The 16,342-nt window shown below is 42.2% G+C and overlaps 1 protein-coding gene across 1 annotated transcript; it reads left to right on the top strand.

The window, feature by feature from the left end:
* Positions 1 to 206: 206 nt before the first annotated feature.
* LOC311140400 (secretagogin-like) lies at positions 207 to 14,485 on the top strand. Its single transcript, XM_084175438.1, has 11 exons — positions 207 to 378; positions 542 to 612; positions 2,119 to 2,211; positions 3,728 to 3,817; positions 4,563 to 4,619; positions 7,979 to 8,056; positions 10,835 to 10,890; positions 11,000 to 11,045; positions 11,147 to 11,206; positions 11,681 to 11,749; positions 12,458 to 14,485. The coding sequence occupies exons 1-11, from the start codon at positions 309 to 311 to the stop codon at positions 12,587 to 12,589; spliced, it is 822 nt and encodes a 273-aa protein (XP_084031564.1). The 5' UTR covers positions 207 to 308; the 3' UTR covers positions 12,590 to 14,485.
* The last annotated feature ends 1,857 nt before the right edge of the window (positions 14,486 to 16,342 follow it).

The raw sequence follows: 16,342 nt of genomic DNA on the forward strand, positions 1-16,342 counted from the left end.
TGAATGTCTAGAATTAGAACAATATTCAACATTCTAAAAGTTGACCAAACTCTAATGGCTCTGCAGTTAAAATGTGTTTGTCCATACTGTATTCTATTCATTCTACACTGCGTCATGGTGAAGTCAGATTGTTCCATATAAGGAGGTGGGGTTTGGAGAATTGATCGGGCCACGTCAAGAAAAGCACCCAGATGTTGTACTGAACTAGTGCAGAGTAGGCTCTCGACAAGGATACAGCAACAGTAGGCTACCAGCTGAACTATCATAAACGGTATTAAGAGTTATAATTTCCACTCCTGTTTATTACAATGGACTGCGCTTTTGATCACTTGGATGCTGTTGGTTTTCTGGAGATTTGGCACCACTTTGATGCAGACGGTGAGAATTATCAATATTATAACCCAACCATGCGAGTTATGATTTGATAACTTGATATATGTTATTTTTGATGCAAAAATATGTTCTTTATGTAAAGAAAATGTTTAAAATGTATTCTAAAACTAACGAGAGAGTATTTTCAATGTTGTTCATGGTTCTACAGATAACGGTTACATTGAAGGGAAGGAGTTGGATCAATTTTTCCGTCACATGATGACGAAATTAGGTCCGGAGGTAAGTACACATCTTTTCCCCTCTATCTTTTGTCTATTCTATTAGCAGACTAATAATGCCCAACACATTTGAAGCACAGCAGGTGCATTTAGTCTATTTGCGAGTACTGCCAGAAACTAGTGTGCCCCTTTATAAATGATTCATAACAGATATATTATGATTATAAATATCCACTTCTAAATATGGCTCACTGGTCCTCTAAAAAGTGTAATCGGAAGTTCCTTTATTGCAGATAGCATACAATGTTTTAAAGGCTCTGCCTCTGGTGTATTGTAAGTGGTGTGTCAATGTTGCCACTATGGGAGATTGCCAACAACATCTTATTTTTGTGTTAAGTATTTACAGTCGATCAATTTACTTTGTCTAGGTGAGTTAAGAAAATGATTCAATGGCCTACTACTGATGATTGAGCAGTAAATAAAACTATGGGTTTATACAGGAAAACAGCCAGTACTTTTCCCATGTATTGTGCATTAAAGGGCAGGGGTATCTTTAGTTATAGCTCTGTTCAAACAAAGGCTCTATTCAAACTTTTAGTATGTGTTTGTCTTTTTCCTGAGTGGGTTGAGCTGCTGTCCAGATGGGCTTAAGGATAACATTAGGATGCTACAGGCATCAGCCAACACAATTATGGGGATGCGTCCCAAATGTCTCCCTATTCCATATATAGTGCACTACTTTTGACCAGAGCCCATAGTGCACTAAATAGGGAATAGGGTGCCATTTGGGACACAGTGTTGGTGTTCTGACTATCTTCACAGTGGGTAGTCAGAGGGAAGTGATGGTTATGGTGTTTTTAATGGTTTATGCTTTAACAAATGGATGTGTAGAAAACAAAATATTGTTGTGATATTGTTAAAATACACTACCGGTCAAAAGTTTTAGAACACCTACTCATTCAAGGGTTTTTCTTTATTTGTACTATTTTCTACATTATATAATAACAGTGAAGACATCAAAACTATGAAATAACACATATGAAATCATGTAGTAACCAAAAAAGTGTTAAACAAAGTCTGTCAATACTGATATCTGACTCCATAAAGATGATTTAGTAATATGCATGAGACTATGGTTGAGTTACAGTAATAGGCTATCAAGAAAGGTATGAGAATGGAATACTAAAGGAAAGTAGATTTAATTACATTGTAAAAACAAACGATTCACATAAGCTTAAGTTACAATGCAATACCAGCATTATAAGATTATTATAGGCATGATCAGAGAGGGAGAGCAAGAGAGAGAAGTCACAGCATGAAAAGCCATGCCCCAAGAGGCCATGGGAAGGAGAGAGAAGGAGAGAGCGTGTATCTCACCACAGCAGGTCAGGAACAAAAAGAGAAAAACAGAATTAATCTAAGACACCTTTATAACACCTGATTTGTTGACCAATAGGATACTGTGAAAGTGAACTTCCAATCAGAACAACATACCTACAGGATGTAAAAAAAGTAAGGAGTCATAGTAACCGTGTTAGCTGTTGTTCTCGTCTCTCTCTGCCTGCAGGATAAGGTAACAGAGGAGAGGGTCCAGAGGCTGAAGCAGAGGTTCATGTCAGCCTATGATGTCACCGCAGACGGACGCCTGCAGATCCAGGAGGTAATGTCAACAGATGGATAGGTGGGAAACCTATAGCTATAACAATCTTAGGTACAGCCAACAGAACATGGACATCTCTGAGAGCCATGAGTGACACAAGCTGAAAAATGGCACAGGAACCTCAAGCTGTACTTCATAGGAGAGAGGAGGGGGATTGAGAGAGAGAGAGAGAGAGAGAGGTACCAATGTTCAATCCGAAAGTTTGCAACAGAAAAAGTGCTTTCATCCACTTTCAAAAGAAGACCAATTAATTTGACCACAAATCTCAAAGGCTTCCAGCTTTTATAAGTGGGGGGAAATGATCAATATATGTGTGTGGTTTCTGTGTGACGTTTTACAGTATATGGGAGTGATCACTCACAGTAAACACTCTGTCAGCCATCTGAAGTTGGCAGACAAGCCACACAGTCTCTTTGTGTGGTTGATGTGGAGAGTGCAGCGCTAGCAGCTAAGGGACGGGCAATGAAACCACCTAATGGGATGAACAATATACAGTTTGTAGAGATGGACTGATAGGTACTCAAACAAGACCCTTATATTACTTGTTTAATGTTCAGCATATATGACAGCCAATTGCATGACCAGATTCATCTTACACATAAATCAGCATAAATCACCTTTCATAGTTTTTTCTAAAATGAGTTATTTTTGGACAGTATTCTTGGTGCATAGTGCTGCAGTAGTAACCTACAGCTGGGATGGGATGTATCCTCATGGTCTCTCTCTCTCTCTCTCTCTCTCTCTCTCTCTCTCTCTCTCTCTCTCTCTCTCTCAATGTAATCCTCTAATGCAGTGCAAATATAATTAAGACTAAGAGGGGGCTGCACACAATCCCGTTGGGCACTCAGTACGGTTAGATCTGGATGCCTGCCAGGGACACAGTTAGTGGGTCTGATGTATTGCTGCCACGTCACTGGCATCATACTTCACGGTCTCTCTGGGGAAAAGGTGCAGCTTCAGTGATTCAGTTAGAGAGGAGCGAAGCAACAGTTAGAGACATTGACTCTCGGCTTGTTGCATGGGAGGTCAGCTGGGCTGGGAGAGACTCACTGCACAGCTGCTGCTGTCTTAAGGATGGTTTCTCTCTCATCTTACTTCCACTGATATCTTGCTGATAACTGTGGTGCAATTATCGGGATATGCGGTTGAATGCACTTTACTTGAATTCACATATTGTAAGTGACTCTGGATAAGAGCATCTGCTAAATGTTAATTAAGCAATAGGGCATGAGGGGGTGTGGTATATGGCCAATATACCACGGCTAAGGGCTGTTCTTAAGCATGACACAATGCGGAGTGCCTGGAGACAGCCCTTAGCCGTGGTATATTGGCCATATACCACAAACCCCCAAGGTGCTTTATTGCTATTATAAACTGGTTACCAACTTAATTAGAGCAGTAAAAATAAATGTTTTGCATACCCGTGGTATATGGTCTGATATACCACAGCTGTCAGCCAATCAGCATTCAGGGCTCGAACCACCCAGTTTATAATGTTTATTTGATTGTGTTGCAGTTGGCCATGATGATCCTGCCAGAGGATGAGAACTTCCTCCTGGTGTTCCGCAGGGAAGCCCCTCTGGACAACAGTGTAGACTTTATGAAGGTAAGAAGCCCCTCTGGACAACAGTGTAGACTTTATGAAGGTGAGAGAAGCCCCTCTGGACAACAGTGTAGACTTTATGAAGGTGAGAGAAGCCCCTCTGGACAACAGTGTAGACTTTATGAAGGAAAGAAGCCCCTTTGGACAACAGTGTACACTTTATGAAGGTGAGAGATGCCCCTCTGGACAACAGTGTAGACTTTATGAAGGTAAGATGCCCCTCTGGACAACAGTGTAGACTTTGGTGAGGTTATATTGATGTCAATTGGAGATTTATGTAAAATGTGTGTGCAGATCTCATATTAGGATTCTGCCATTAGTGAGTATATGTGATACAGGAAGAAAACCTGCAGTTGGATGTTCAGGAAAGGTCTGTGTGGTGATCTGTTGGAATGGTCTGTGTGGTGATCTGTTGGAATGGTCTGTGTGGTGATCTGTTAGAATGGTCTGTGTGGTGATCTGTTGGAATGGTCCGTGTGGTGATCTGTTGGAATGGCCTGTTTGGTGATCTGTGTACCTGCCAGATCTGTAGAACAAGATATGTGAGATATAATTAGTAATTTACGGAAAGTATGTTCGCAGTTCCTTGTTCTATGTTTTTTGGTGTGGCTATCACAGTAACTCTGAAGAAGACAAAGAACTCAGCATCACCTCAACTGGATAAGCACCTTAATGCGTACTAAAGTCATTGGTGGCAGGTATTTGTATTTACAGCAGTAGTAACTGATTGTCCTTCTTGTCTCTGTAGATCTGGAGAAAGTATGATGCTGACAGCAGTGGATACATATCAGCTGTAGAGCTGAAGGTAATGTTGTTTAACTCCACTCCTACACACAGAAGGTAATGTTGTTTAACTCCACTCCTACACACAGAAGGTAATGTTGTTTAACGCCACTCCTACACACAGAAGGTAATGTTGTTTAACTCCCACTCCTACACACAGAAGATAATGTTGTTTAACTCCACTCCTACACACAGAAGGTAATGTTGTTTAACGCCACTCCTACACACAGAAGGTAATGTTGTTTAACTCCCACTCCTACACACAGAAGATAATGTTGTTTAACTCCACTCCTACACACAGAAGGTAACGTTGTTTAACTCCCACTCCTACACACAGAAGGGAATGTTTTTTTAACTCCACTCCTACACACAGAAGGTAATGTTGTTTAACTCCCACTCCTACACATAGAAGGTAGTGTTGTTTAACTCCCACTCCTACACACAGAAGGTGATGTTGTTTAACTCCCACTCCTACACACAGAAGGTAATGTTGTTTAACTCCCACTCCTACACACAGAAGGTAATGTTGTTTACCTCCCACTCCTACACTCAGAAGGTGATGTTGTTTAACTCTCACTCCTACACACAGAAGATAATGTTGTTTAACTCCACTCCTACACACAGAAGGTAATGTTGTTTAACTCCACTTCTGCACACAGAAGGTAATGTTGTTTAACTCCCACTCCTACACACAGAAGGGAATGTTTTTTTAACTCCACTCCTACACACAGAAGGTAATGTTGTTTAACTCCCACTCCTACACATAGAAGGTAGTGTTGTTTAACTCCCACTCCTACACACAGAAGGTGATGTTGTTTAACTCCCACTCCTACACACAGAAGGTAATGTTGTTTAACTCCCACTCCTACACACAGAAGGTAATGTTGTTTAACTCCCACTCCTACACACAGAAGGGAATGTTTTTTAACTCCACTCCTACACACAGAAGGTGATGTTGTTTAACTCCCACTCCTACACACAGAAGGTGATGTTGTTTAACTCCCACTCCTACACACAGAAGGTGATGTTGTTTAACTCCCACTCCTACACACAGAAGGTAATGTTGTTTACCTCCCACTCCTACACACAGAAGGTAATGTTGTTTAACTCCCACTCCTACACACAGAAGGGAATGTTTTTTAAACTCCACTCCTACACACAGAAGGTAATGTTGTTTAACTCCCACTCTTACACATAGAAGGTAGTGTTGTTTAACTCCCACTCCTACACACAGAAGATACTGTTGTTTAACTCCACTCCTACACACAGAAGGTAATGTTGTTTAACTCCACTTCTGCACACAGAAGGTAATGTTGTTTAACTCCCACTCCTACACACAGAAGGGAATGTTTTTTTAACTCCACTCCTACACACAGAAGATAATGTTGTTTAACTCCACTCCTACACACAGAAGGTAATGTTGTTTAACTCCACTTCTGCACACAGAAGGTAATGTTGTTTAACTCCCACTCCTACACACAGAAGGGAATGTTTTTTTAACTCCACTCCTACACACAGAAGGTAATGTTGTTTAACTCCCACTCCTACACACAGAAGGTGATGTTGTTTAACTCCCACTCCTACACACAGAAGGTAATGTTGTTTAACTCCCACTCCTACACACAGAAGGTAATGTTGTTTACCTCCCACTCCTACACTCAGAAGGTGATGTTGTTTAACTCCCACTCCTACACACAGAAGATAATGTTGTTTAACTCCACTCCTACACACAGAAGGTAATGTTGTTTAACTCCACTTCTGCACACAGAAGGTAATGTTGTTTAACTCCCACTCCTACACACAGAAGGGAATGTTTTTTTAACTCCACTCCTACACACAGAAGGTAATGTTGTTTAACTCCCACTCCTACACATAGAAGGTAGTGTTGTTTAACTCCCACTCCTACACACAGAAGGTGATGTTGTTTAACTCCCACTCCTACACACAGAAGGTAATGTTGTTTAACTCCCACTCCTACACACAGAAGGTAATGTTGTTTAACTCCCACTCCTACACACAGAAGGGAATGTTTTTTAACTCCACTCCTACACACAGAAGGTGATGTTGTTTAACTCCCACTCCTACACACAGAAGGTGATGTTGTTTAACTCCCACTCCTACACACAGAAGGTAATGTTGTTTAACTCCCACTCCTACACACAGAAGGTAATGTTGTTTACCTCCCACTCCTACACTCAGGAGGTGATGTTGTTTAACTCCCACTCCTACACACAGAATCACCACTGACCAAACAAGACACATAAGGGGGATGCCTCAGTGTTGTCACTGATTTCTCTGTGAGATATGGAATGAATGTGGATGTTGTGTTCAAGCCCTACAAGAAAGAAAAGAAAGAAAGACGGAACGAAAAGAGAGACAGATTACACAATCTATTATTCTATCAGTCTTCCCCAGCATCCTTCACTCTACAGAGACCTCAGCCTTCTCCAGCCTCCTTCACTCTACAGAGACCTCAGCCTTCTCCAGCCTCCTTCACTCTACAGAGACCTCAGTCTTCCCCAGCATCCTTCACTCTACAGAGACCTCAGTCTTCCCCAGCATCCTTCACTCTACAGAGACCTCAGCCTTCTCCAGCCTCCTTCACTCTACAGAGACCTCAGTCTTCCCCAGCCTTTCACTCTACAGAGACCTCAGTCTTCCCCAGCCTCCTTCACTCTACAGAGACCTCAGTCTTCCCCAGCCTCCTTCACTCTACAGAGACCTCAGTCTTCCCCAGCATCCTTCACTCTACAGAGACCTCAGTCTTCCCCAGCCTCCTTCACTCTACAGAGACCTCAGTCTTCCCCAGTCTCCTTCACTCTACAGAGACCTCAGTCTTCCCCAGCCTCCTTCACTCTACAGAGACCTCAGTCTTCACCAGCCTCCTTCACTCTACACTCATACAAAAAAAGGTGGTATCTAGAACCTTAAAGGGTTCTTCGGCTGTCCCCATAGGAGAACCCTTTGAAGAACCCTTTTTGGTTGCAAGTAGAACCCTTTTGGGCTCCATGTAAAACCAAAAAGGGTTCTACCTGGAACCAAAAAGGGTTCTACATAGAACCAAAAATTGTTCTCCTATGGGGACAGCCAAATAACCCTTTTGGAACCATTTTTCCAAGAGTGTACTTTGTGAAGGTGAAGGTTTAGGTGGAGGTGTATAGTTGTAATAAATAAACAGAAGGAAACCTCCTTACAAAAGGGACATCTTCAGTAGTGGCCTTGGAGGTTGCAGCTGAGCAGTGGGGTCCTTCTGCATTTCTCTTTAAACAATTCTCTGTTTCTTTATATTTATCAAACCATGTTAGATCTGATTTCAGTGAATCAGGAAATAAACCAATAAACCATGCCCTTTTTATCTCTTCTCTCCTTCTTTGTAAACAGGGTTTCCTGAAGGACTTGTTCCAGCAGCACGGGAAGGCTGTGTCCTCCAGCAAACTGGATGAGTACACAGACGCAATGGTAAAACAACAGTCTCGTAGCCCTTTCCTGCAGTCAAATGACCAAATCGCCCCCTAGTGGCCTCATTGGTGGAATGTTATTAATATTTGTCATAATTTCATAATTAATAAATACTATTTCAAAACAAATGCTGAAAATGTTATTCCTCTTGGTTCCTGGAGGTACTAAAGACATCCTCTTGGTTTCTGGAGGAACATAGGGCCTGCACTAAAGTTATACTCTTGGTTCCTGGAGGAACATAGGGCCTGTACTAAAGATATCCTCTTGGTTCCTGGAGGAACATAGGGCCTGTACTAAAGTTATCCTCTTGGTTCCTGGAGGAGGATAGGGCCTGTACTAAAGATATCCTCTTAGTTCTTGGAGGGACATAGGGTCTGTACTAAAGTTATCCTCTTGGTTCCTGGAGGAAGATAGAGCCTGTACTAAAGATATCCTCTTGGTTCCTGGAGGGACATAGGGCCTGTACTTTTGACTCCCGAGTGGCGCAGTGGTCTAAGGCACTGCATCGCAGTGCTAGCTGTGCCACTAGAGATCCTGGTTCGAGTCCAGGCTCTGTCGCAGCCGGCCGCGACCGGGAGACCCATGGGCGGCACACAATTGGTCCAGCGTCGTCCAAGGTAGGGGAGGGTTTGGCCGGCAGGAATGTGGGTTTGTTTCCCACGGGGGGCCAGTATGAAAAAATGTATGCATTCACTAACTGTAAGTCGCTCTGGATAAGAGTGTCTGCTAAATGACTAAAATGTAAAAATAATGTACTAAATATATCCTCTTGGTTCCTGGAGGAGGATAGGTACTAAAGTTATCCTCTTGGTTCCTGGAGGGACATAGGGCCTGTACTAAAGATATCCTCTTGGTTCCTGGAGGAAGATAGAGCCTGTACTAAATATATCCTCTTAGTTCCTGAAGGAAGCTGTACTAAAGATATCCTCTTGGTTCCTGGAGGAAGATAGGGCCTGTACTAAAGATATCCTCTTGGTTCCTGGAGGAAGCTGTACTGAAGATATCCTCTTGGTTCCTGGAGGAAGCTGTACTAAAGATATCCTCTTGGTTCCTGGAGGAAGCTGTACTAAAGATATCCTCTTGGTTCCTGGAGGAAGCTGTACTAAAGATATCCTCTTGGTTCCTGGAGGAAGATAGGGCCTGTACTAAAGATATCCTCTTGGTCCCTGTTGCCAGTCTTGGGATGCTTCCTTTCCCTTTTGGCCATGACACACAGTCTTTATAGTCTCTTACCCACTGATTTACAGTATCTCTCTCCAGTGTGTGTAAAATAAGTTAACTCAAGCACTACGTCTAATCAACCTCATGCAGTCATCAGTCTCTAGAACCATTCATGCCGGCCAAACTAACGTTATTCTTGGCTCTTTCAGAGTGCCTTTCAGGTCACTGAACGTGGTATAGATTCAGCAGGCAAATATGTGACGTCATTACAACCAGATTTCAACCAAACATCATTTCAACCAACTTTGTAAAATGTACAGGAACTTCAGGATGTTCAAAATGTATGTGGCTTGTGCCCAGACTCCTGTCAAAGGGTAATCGCAATATACTGTTACCTGTCACCGACTGTTTTTTCCAATCTATCTATACCCTGAGGCCTGTTCCATTCTCTGAAAACTTTGTAAATTTTGCTCTAACTTTAAATGGACTTCCCTGACTCAGATTCCCATTTAGGAGAAAATGGCTTCATCCTACAGCCAGGTGTGGTCTCTCTCTCCAGTTCATCAGACAGGGGATGCGTCCCAAATGCCACCCTATTCCCTATGGGCCCTGGTCAAAAGTAGTGCACTATATAGGGAATAGGGTGTACATTTGGGACTGTGACAGGGCTATGTTGTGGCAGCCAACAGCAGATCACTCTGTCCAGCTGTATTAATCATCTCATCTAACAGACTGAGATATTAGATTACCAGTGTCTGGCGGGAGACTGTTACACCTCTCATACCAATTCACTCTGTCTGTCTCTCACCCTGGCCTGGTCTGGCATCACCTCGTTCTCGTTAGAGGACTTCTAACCTGTCTATGATATTCATTTTCAAAAGAGAGTGGCTGTCAAAATGGCAGGTTGACGTTGAGTGATGAGTCTTGCCTTGGAGGCAGAGCTGAGAGATTCCCCCTTAGATAGGCTAGCTGCAAAGTCAAAATTGGCTATATTGTAAAAATGTATGAAAACAAAAATGTGCCTTTAAGGATAGGGTTAGGTATTAGGCTTAGCAGTGTGGTTAAGGTTAGGGTTAGGTATTAGTCTTAGCAGTGTGGTTAAGGTTAGGGTTAGGTATTAGTCTTAGCAGTGTGGTTAAGGTTAGGGTTAGGCATTAGGCTTAGCAGTGTGGTTAAGGTTAGGGTTAGGCATTAGGCTTAGCAGTGTGGTTAAGGTTAGGGTTAGGTATTAGGCTTAGCAGTGTGGTTAAGGTTAGGGTTAGGCTTGCAGTGTGGTTAGGGTTAGGTTTAGGCTTAGCAGTGTGGTTAAGGTTAGGGTTAGGCTTAGCAGTGTGGTTAAGGTTAGGGTTAGGTTTAATGACGTTGTGGCATTGCCAGCTAGTGACCACTCTGCAGACCTGCCTCCAGAACAAGATTCATAATGAAAAACGCTAAAACGCTAACCTGCGTCAAAATTTGTTGATTTGTACTCAGATCTAAACCATTGACAAACATGTTTAGTTGTCTTTTTTAAGCAGGAAAACCAGTAATCGCCAAATATATTTAATATCTCCATTGGTCTTTCTTGAAACAAAATTGCACATGTTTTATTATGCATAAATTCAATTTTTCTTACAGATGAACATTTTTGACAAAAATAAGGATGGTCGCTTGGATCTGAACGATTTGGCCAGGTACTTCTGATTGACTATATTACAATTCTGAATACTGTAGTACCAATACCTTTTCTGACTATGCTGTTTTGCTTGATCAAAATGTTGTTAATTTAATGTTTTCCTTTAGGATCCTGGCTCTAGAAGAGAACTTCATGTTACAGTTCAAAATGGATGTGAGTTCAGTTGATGTGTTCTCCTAATGCTCATTACAGTCTAATGCAAAATCTTCTTAGGAAATGGAAGATGAAACTAACATAATTTACTCTGTTTACAGGCCTACAGTCAAGAAGACAGAAAGAGAGACTTTGACAAAATATTCAACCACTATGATGTTGTGAGTATAGACAGAGTACCTTGGGGCTGAGATGTTGGATTTGATTTGCAGGGCAACTGCTTCCTCTATATTGTCTGTAAATTAAATATGAGTTGCAAAACAAGGATGTTTGGTCTGCATTCAGAGAAGAGAGATTAGAATTTTGGCATGATGCTCTTTTAATATGTTCTATGTTCTCTCTTCTCCATTGGTCAGAGTAACACCAGAGCTTTTAATGAGTTCTATGTTCTCTCTTCTCCATTGGTCAGAGTAACACCAGAGCTTTTAATGAGTTCTATGTTCTCTCTTCTCCATTGGTCAGAGTAACACCAGAGCTTTTAATGAGTTCTATGTTCTCTCTTCTCCATTGGTCAGAGTAACACCAGAGCTTTTAGTAAGTTCTATGTTCTATGTTCTCTCTTCTCCATTGGTCAGAGTAACACCGGAGCTTTTAGTAAGTTCTATGTTCTATGTTCTCTCTTCTCCATTGGTCAGAGTAACACCGGAGCTTTGGAAGGTCCAGAGGTGGATGGCTTTGTAAAAGACATGATGGAACTGGTCAGGGTAAGTTGTGGGGAAGAATATCAGACAATATCTTTATGAATGTGCCACAAACATGTTCCTATTATAATCGACTGTATGTCTTTGTGAAAGTCATGTGTTTGTAATAACATGGGACAATATGGTGTTGGGAAAGGTAGAAGACACATTTTCGTTCAAACCAATGGACAATAACGTATCTATTGTATTATTCTATTGTATTGTATATCTTTGAGTCAGTCTTAAACATGCTCCTATATGATACCTATTGTGTATGTCCTTGTCATGAACATACTTCTATCTGATACATCTCTGTCCTGGCTGGTCCTAAGGACATCTATTGTGTCCAGTGTTCTCTGTCCTGGCTGGTCCTAAGGACATCTATTGTGTCAAGTGTTCTCTGTCCTGGCTGGTCCTAAGGACATCTATTGTGTCCAGTGTTCTCTGTCCTGGCTGGTCCTAAGGACATCTATTGTGTCAAGTGTTCTCTGTCCTGGCTGGTCCTAAGGACATCTATTGTGTCAAGTGTTCTCTGTATCCATCAAAAACAGATGAAATGCTCCTTGACCTTCACCTCTTGGCCTCAAGGAACTTACAGAATATATTAACTTTAGGCCACACATTCAATAGATATTTATTGTCCCGGAAGAGCAATTTTTGTGCAACATAAAATACATCTATACAAACATCGTTTCACTACTAATGCCTTTTAACTGTTGATCTTCCATCCAGCCCAGCATCACTGGTCCAGAGCTGGACAAACTGAGGGCTGTGCTGCTGGGACACTGTGACGTCAACAAAGATGGAAAGATCCAGAGGAATGAGCTAGCACTGTGCCTGGGAATGAAGGCCAAAAAGGCCTAGTACCCCTCTTCATCATACAGAGAAGAGAAGACCTACTATTGACCCTTCCCCTCACTCTGATGCATCCAGCACAGCCATAACTGATCCTTCCCCTCACTCTGATGTATCCACAACAGCCATAACTTTCTGTCCAATCTTCAAAAACAAAGATGACGAAGACGACAGCTGCCAGTGTTTTTGCATGTTGTGGGATAAGCACTGTTCTTAATTATATCTATTGTATTTTCTTGTGATAGATGCAAATGAATACAGAATAATACAGGTAGCCTACTGGTAAATGAATACAGAATAATACAGGTAGCCTACTGGGCAATGAATACAGAATAATACAGGTAGCCTACTGGTAAATGAATACAGAATAATACAGGTAGCCTACTGGTAAATTAATACAGAATAATACAGGTAGCCTACTGGTAAATTAATACATAATAATACAGGTAGCCTACTGGGCAATGAATACAGAATAATACAGGTAGCCTACTGGTAAATGAATACAGAATAATACAGGTAGCCTACTGGGCAATGAATACAGAATAATACAGGTAGCCTACTGGTAAATTAATACAGAATAATACAGGTAGCCTACTGGTAAATTAATACAGAATAATACAGGTAGCCTACTGGTAAATGAATACAGAATAATACAGGTAGCCTACTGGGCAATGAATACAGAATAATACAGGTAGCCTACTGGTAAATGAATACAGAATAATACAGGTAGCCTACTGGGCAATGAATACAGAATAATACAGGTAGCCTACTGGGCAATGAATACAGAATAATACAGGTAGCCTACTGGTAAATGAATACAGAATAATACAGGTAGCCTACTGGTAAATGAATACAGAATAATACAGGTAGCCTACTGGTAAATGAATACAGAATAATACAGGTAGCCTACTGGTAAATTAATACAGAATAATACAGGTAGCCTACTGGGCAATGAATACAGAATAATACAGGTAGCCTACTGGTAAATTAATACATAATAATACAGGTAGCCTACTGGTAAATTAATACATAATAATACAGGTAGCTTACTGGTAAATGAAAGTGTATCTATTTGAAAAAGGCAGGAGAATGTTCAATGTTCAAGACTGTGTTGTGAATTATGCTTATTTTCCTTGTTGTGTTTTGTTGGCCATAGCTGGCTATTGGGCAATTTGCATGTAAGTGTTGTACTGTATTGTACATTAGGTGGGTTGCTGTTTTTAATATTATATGATGATGTTTAACAATGAAGATTCAATCAAGAATAGTGGGACTTGGTGTTTTGTACTTTGTTACAGATACATTTAACATTAGTGCGTACAATATTGCATGTGTATAAAGGACCATGCATAGCATTCATACTGCTGGGCGTTGGGTAGCCTAGTGGTTAAGAGCATTGGGCCAGTTACCGAAATGTTACACTTCTGTTAATTATATAGCGCCACTAAATATGCACATTATATTTACTTAACCTAAGGATCATCAACTAGATTCAGCCGCGGGCCGTTTTTTTCTTGAGCGGATGGTCGGGGGGCCGGAACATAATTACAGATAATTTGTAGACTGCAGATGTGACGGCAAAAAGCCCAAACAGATATAATATTTAACTAAAACATAATTATTTCAAGCCTTGCCTACATTTGTATATGAGCACATATCTCTCTCTCTATTATGCGTGGGAATACTTGGGAACAGAGTTCTTAAATTAAAATCACCTGGAGCTGATTGTTTTGGGCTCAGAAAACTTTGTGGGCCAAATAAAAACACCAGTTGGCGAACCCTAACTTAACTCATTTACATAGGGTGGAGATATAGCACTTACAGTCCTTCGTGACCTTAGAACATAATCCAGAGATTAAATAGAAGCTACTTTTGACCAGGAAGACCCATAATGCTCTGGTCAAAAGTAGTGCACTATTTAAGGAATAGTGTGCAATTTGGAACACAGAGTGTAACAGCTGCTGGAGGGCTGACAGGTTCCCTCCATGCTACAGTAATGGTTTGTATGGTCTATGCTGTTTTCTGGGGAAGAGAGGGAGGTATATTACAGGACTGATTTGATTGTGGTAAACAAACTGGTTATCTAAAAAGGAACTCCCTTCAAAATATTTCAGCTGCATTCGGATCCATCAATAGATAGATGAGAGTCCTTGTGTAAACGTTGTGGAGGGAAGGGCTCGTAGGGCTTTGGTCAAAAGTAGTGCACTATATAGGGAATAAGGTGCCATTTGGGCCTCAGATGTAATGAAGTGAACACAGCTTGTGCTCCAGTTGAGAGTTTAGGTCACCATAGAAACCCATTCATTCATTCAGGAGTGGTTGGGTGGGTGGGATATCTGAATCATCATGCACCTGATAGAATAAACATGGTTTAGTCATCAACATCGGGTGTGTTTCCCTACATTGCCTGTATACAGAAAGGAAACTACAAACCACAAAACATGACAGTATCTCTGAGCCTCATATGACCAAAATACATTTTGGGGGCTGCAGCAGATTTCCTGTAAGCAGCTGATAAAACCATGCACTGATCTAATTGTATAAATAAAACACTTGACAGGATGTTCGTTGTATGTTGGAGAAAACACAATATTGTGTCAGATGCTGTCTTTATGTGACTGACAAAACTCTCAGAATGCATATATAATAGTTTAGTTTAGTTGATTAGGATCACAAAACTCTCAGAATGCATATGGAATAGTTTAGTTTAGTTGATTAGAATCACAAAACTCTCAGAATGTATATAGAATAGTTTAGGTTAGTTGATTAGGATCACCATTAGCCGTTGTAAATGCAGCACCTACCCTTCCTGTGGTCCACAAATAGAACTGAACACACTTTTCTAGCTGAGCTCTGAAAATAAAATGTGTGATGATAAACAACATAGTTAGAAGAGGACCAGCTACCCCCTAGAGGAGGACCAGCTACCTCCATAGAGGAGGACCAGCTACCTACCTAGAGGAGGACCAGCTACCTCCTGAGAGGAGGACCAGCTACCTCCCTAGAGGAGCACCAGCTACCTCCCTAGAGGAGGACCAGCTACCTCCTGAGAGGAGGACCAGCTACCTCCCTAGAGGAGGACCAGCTACCTCCCTAGAGGAGGACCAGCTACCTCTCTAGAGGAAGACCAGCTACCCCCTAGAGAAGGACCAGCTACCTCCCTAGAGGAGGACCAGCTACCACCCTAGGAGGACCAGCTACCTACCTAGAGGAGGACCAGCTACCTCCCTAGAGGAGGACCAGCTACCTACCTAGAGGAGGACCAGCTACCTCCCTAGAGGAAGACCAGCTACCCCCTAGAGGAGGACCAGCTACCTCCCTAGAGGAGGACCAGCTACCTCCCTAGGAGGACCAGCTACCTCCCTAGAGGAGGACCAGCAACCTCCCTAGAGGAGGACCAGCTACCCCCTAGAGGAGGACCAGCTACCTCCCTAGAGGAGGACCAGCAACCTCCCTAGAGGAGGACCAGCTACCCCCTAGAGGAGGACCAGCTACCCCCTAGAGGAGGACCAGCTACCTCCCTAGAGGAGGACCAGCTACCTCCCTAGAGGAGGACCAGCTACCCCCTAGAGGAGGACCAGCTACCTCCCTAGAGGAGGACCAGCTACCTACCTAGAGGAGGACCAGCTACCTCCTGAGAGGAGGACCAGCTACCTCCCTAGAGGAGCACCAGCTACCTCCCTAGAGGAGGACCAGCTACCTCTCTAGAGGAGGACCAGCTACCTACCTAGAGGAGGACCAGCTACCTCCTGAGAGGAGGAC

Source organism: Coregonus lavaretus, assembly GCF_964263955.1.
Source record: "Coregonus lavaretus genome assembly, chromosome: 13".
NCBI classification, from domain to species: domain Eukaryota; kingdom Metazoa; phylum Chordata; class Actinopteri; order Salmoniformes; family Salmonidae; genus Coregonus; species Coregonus lavaretus.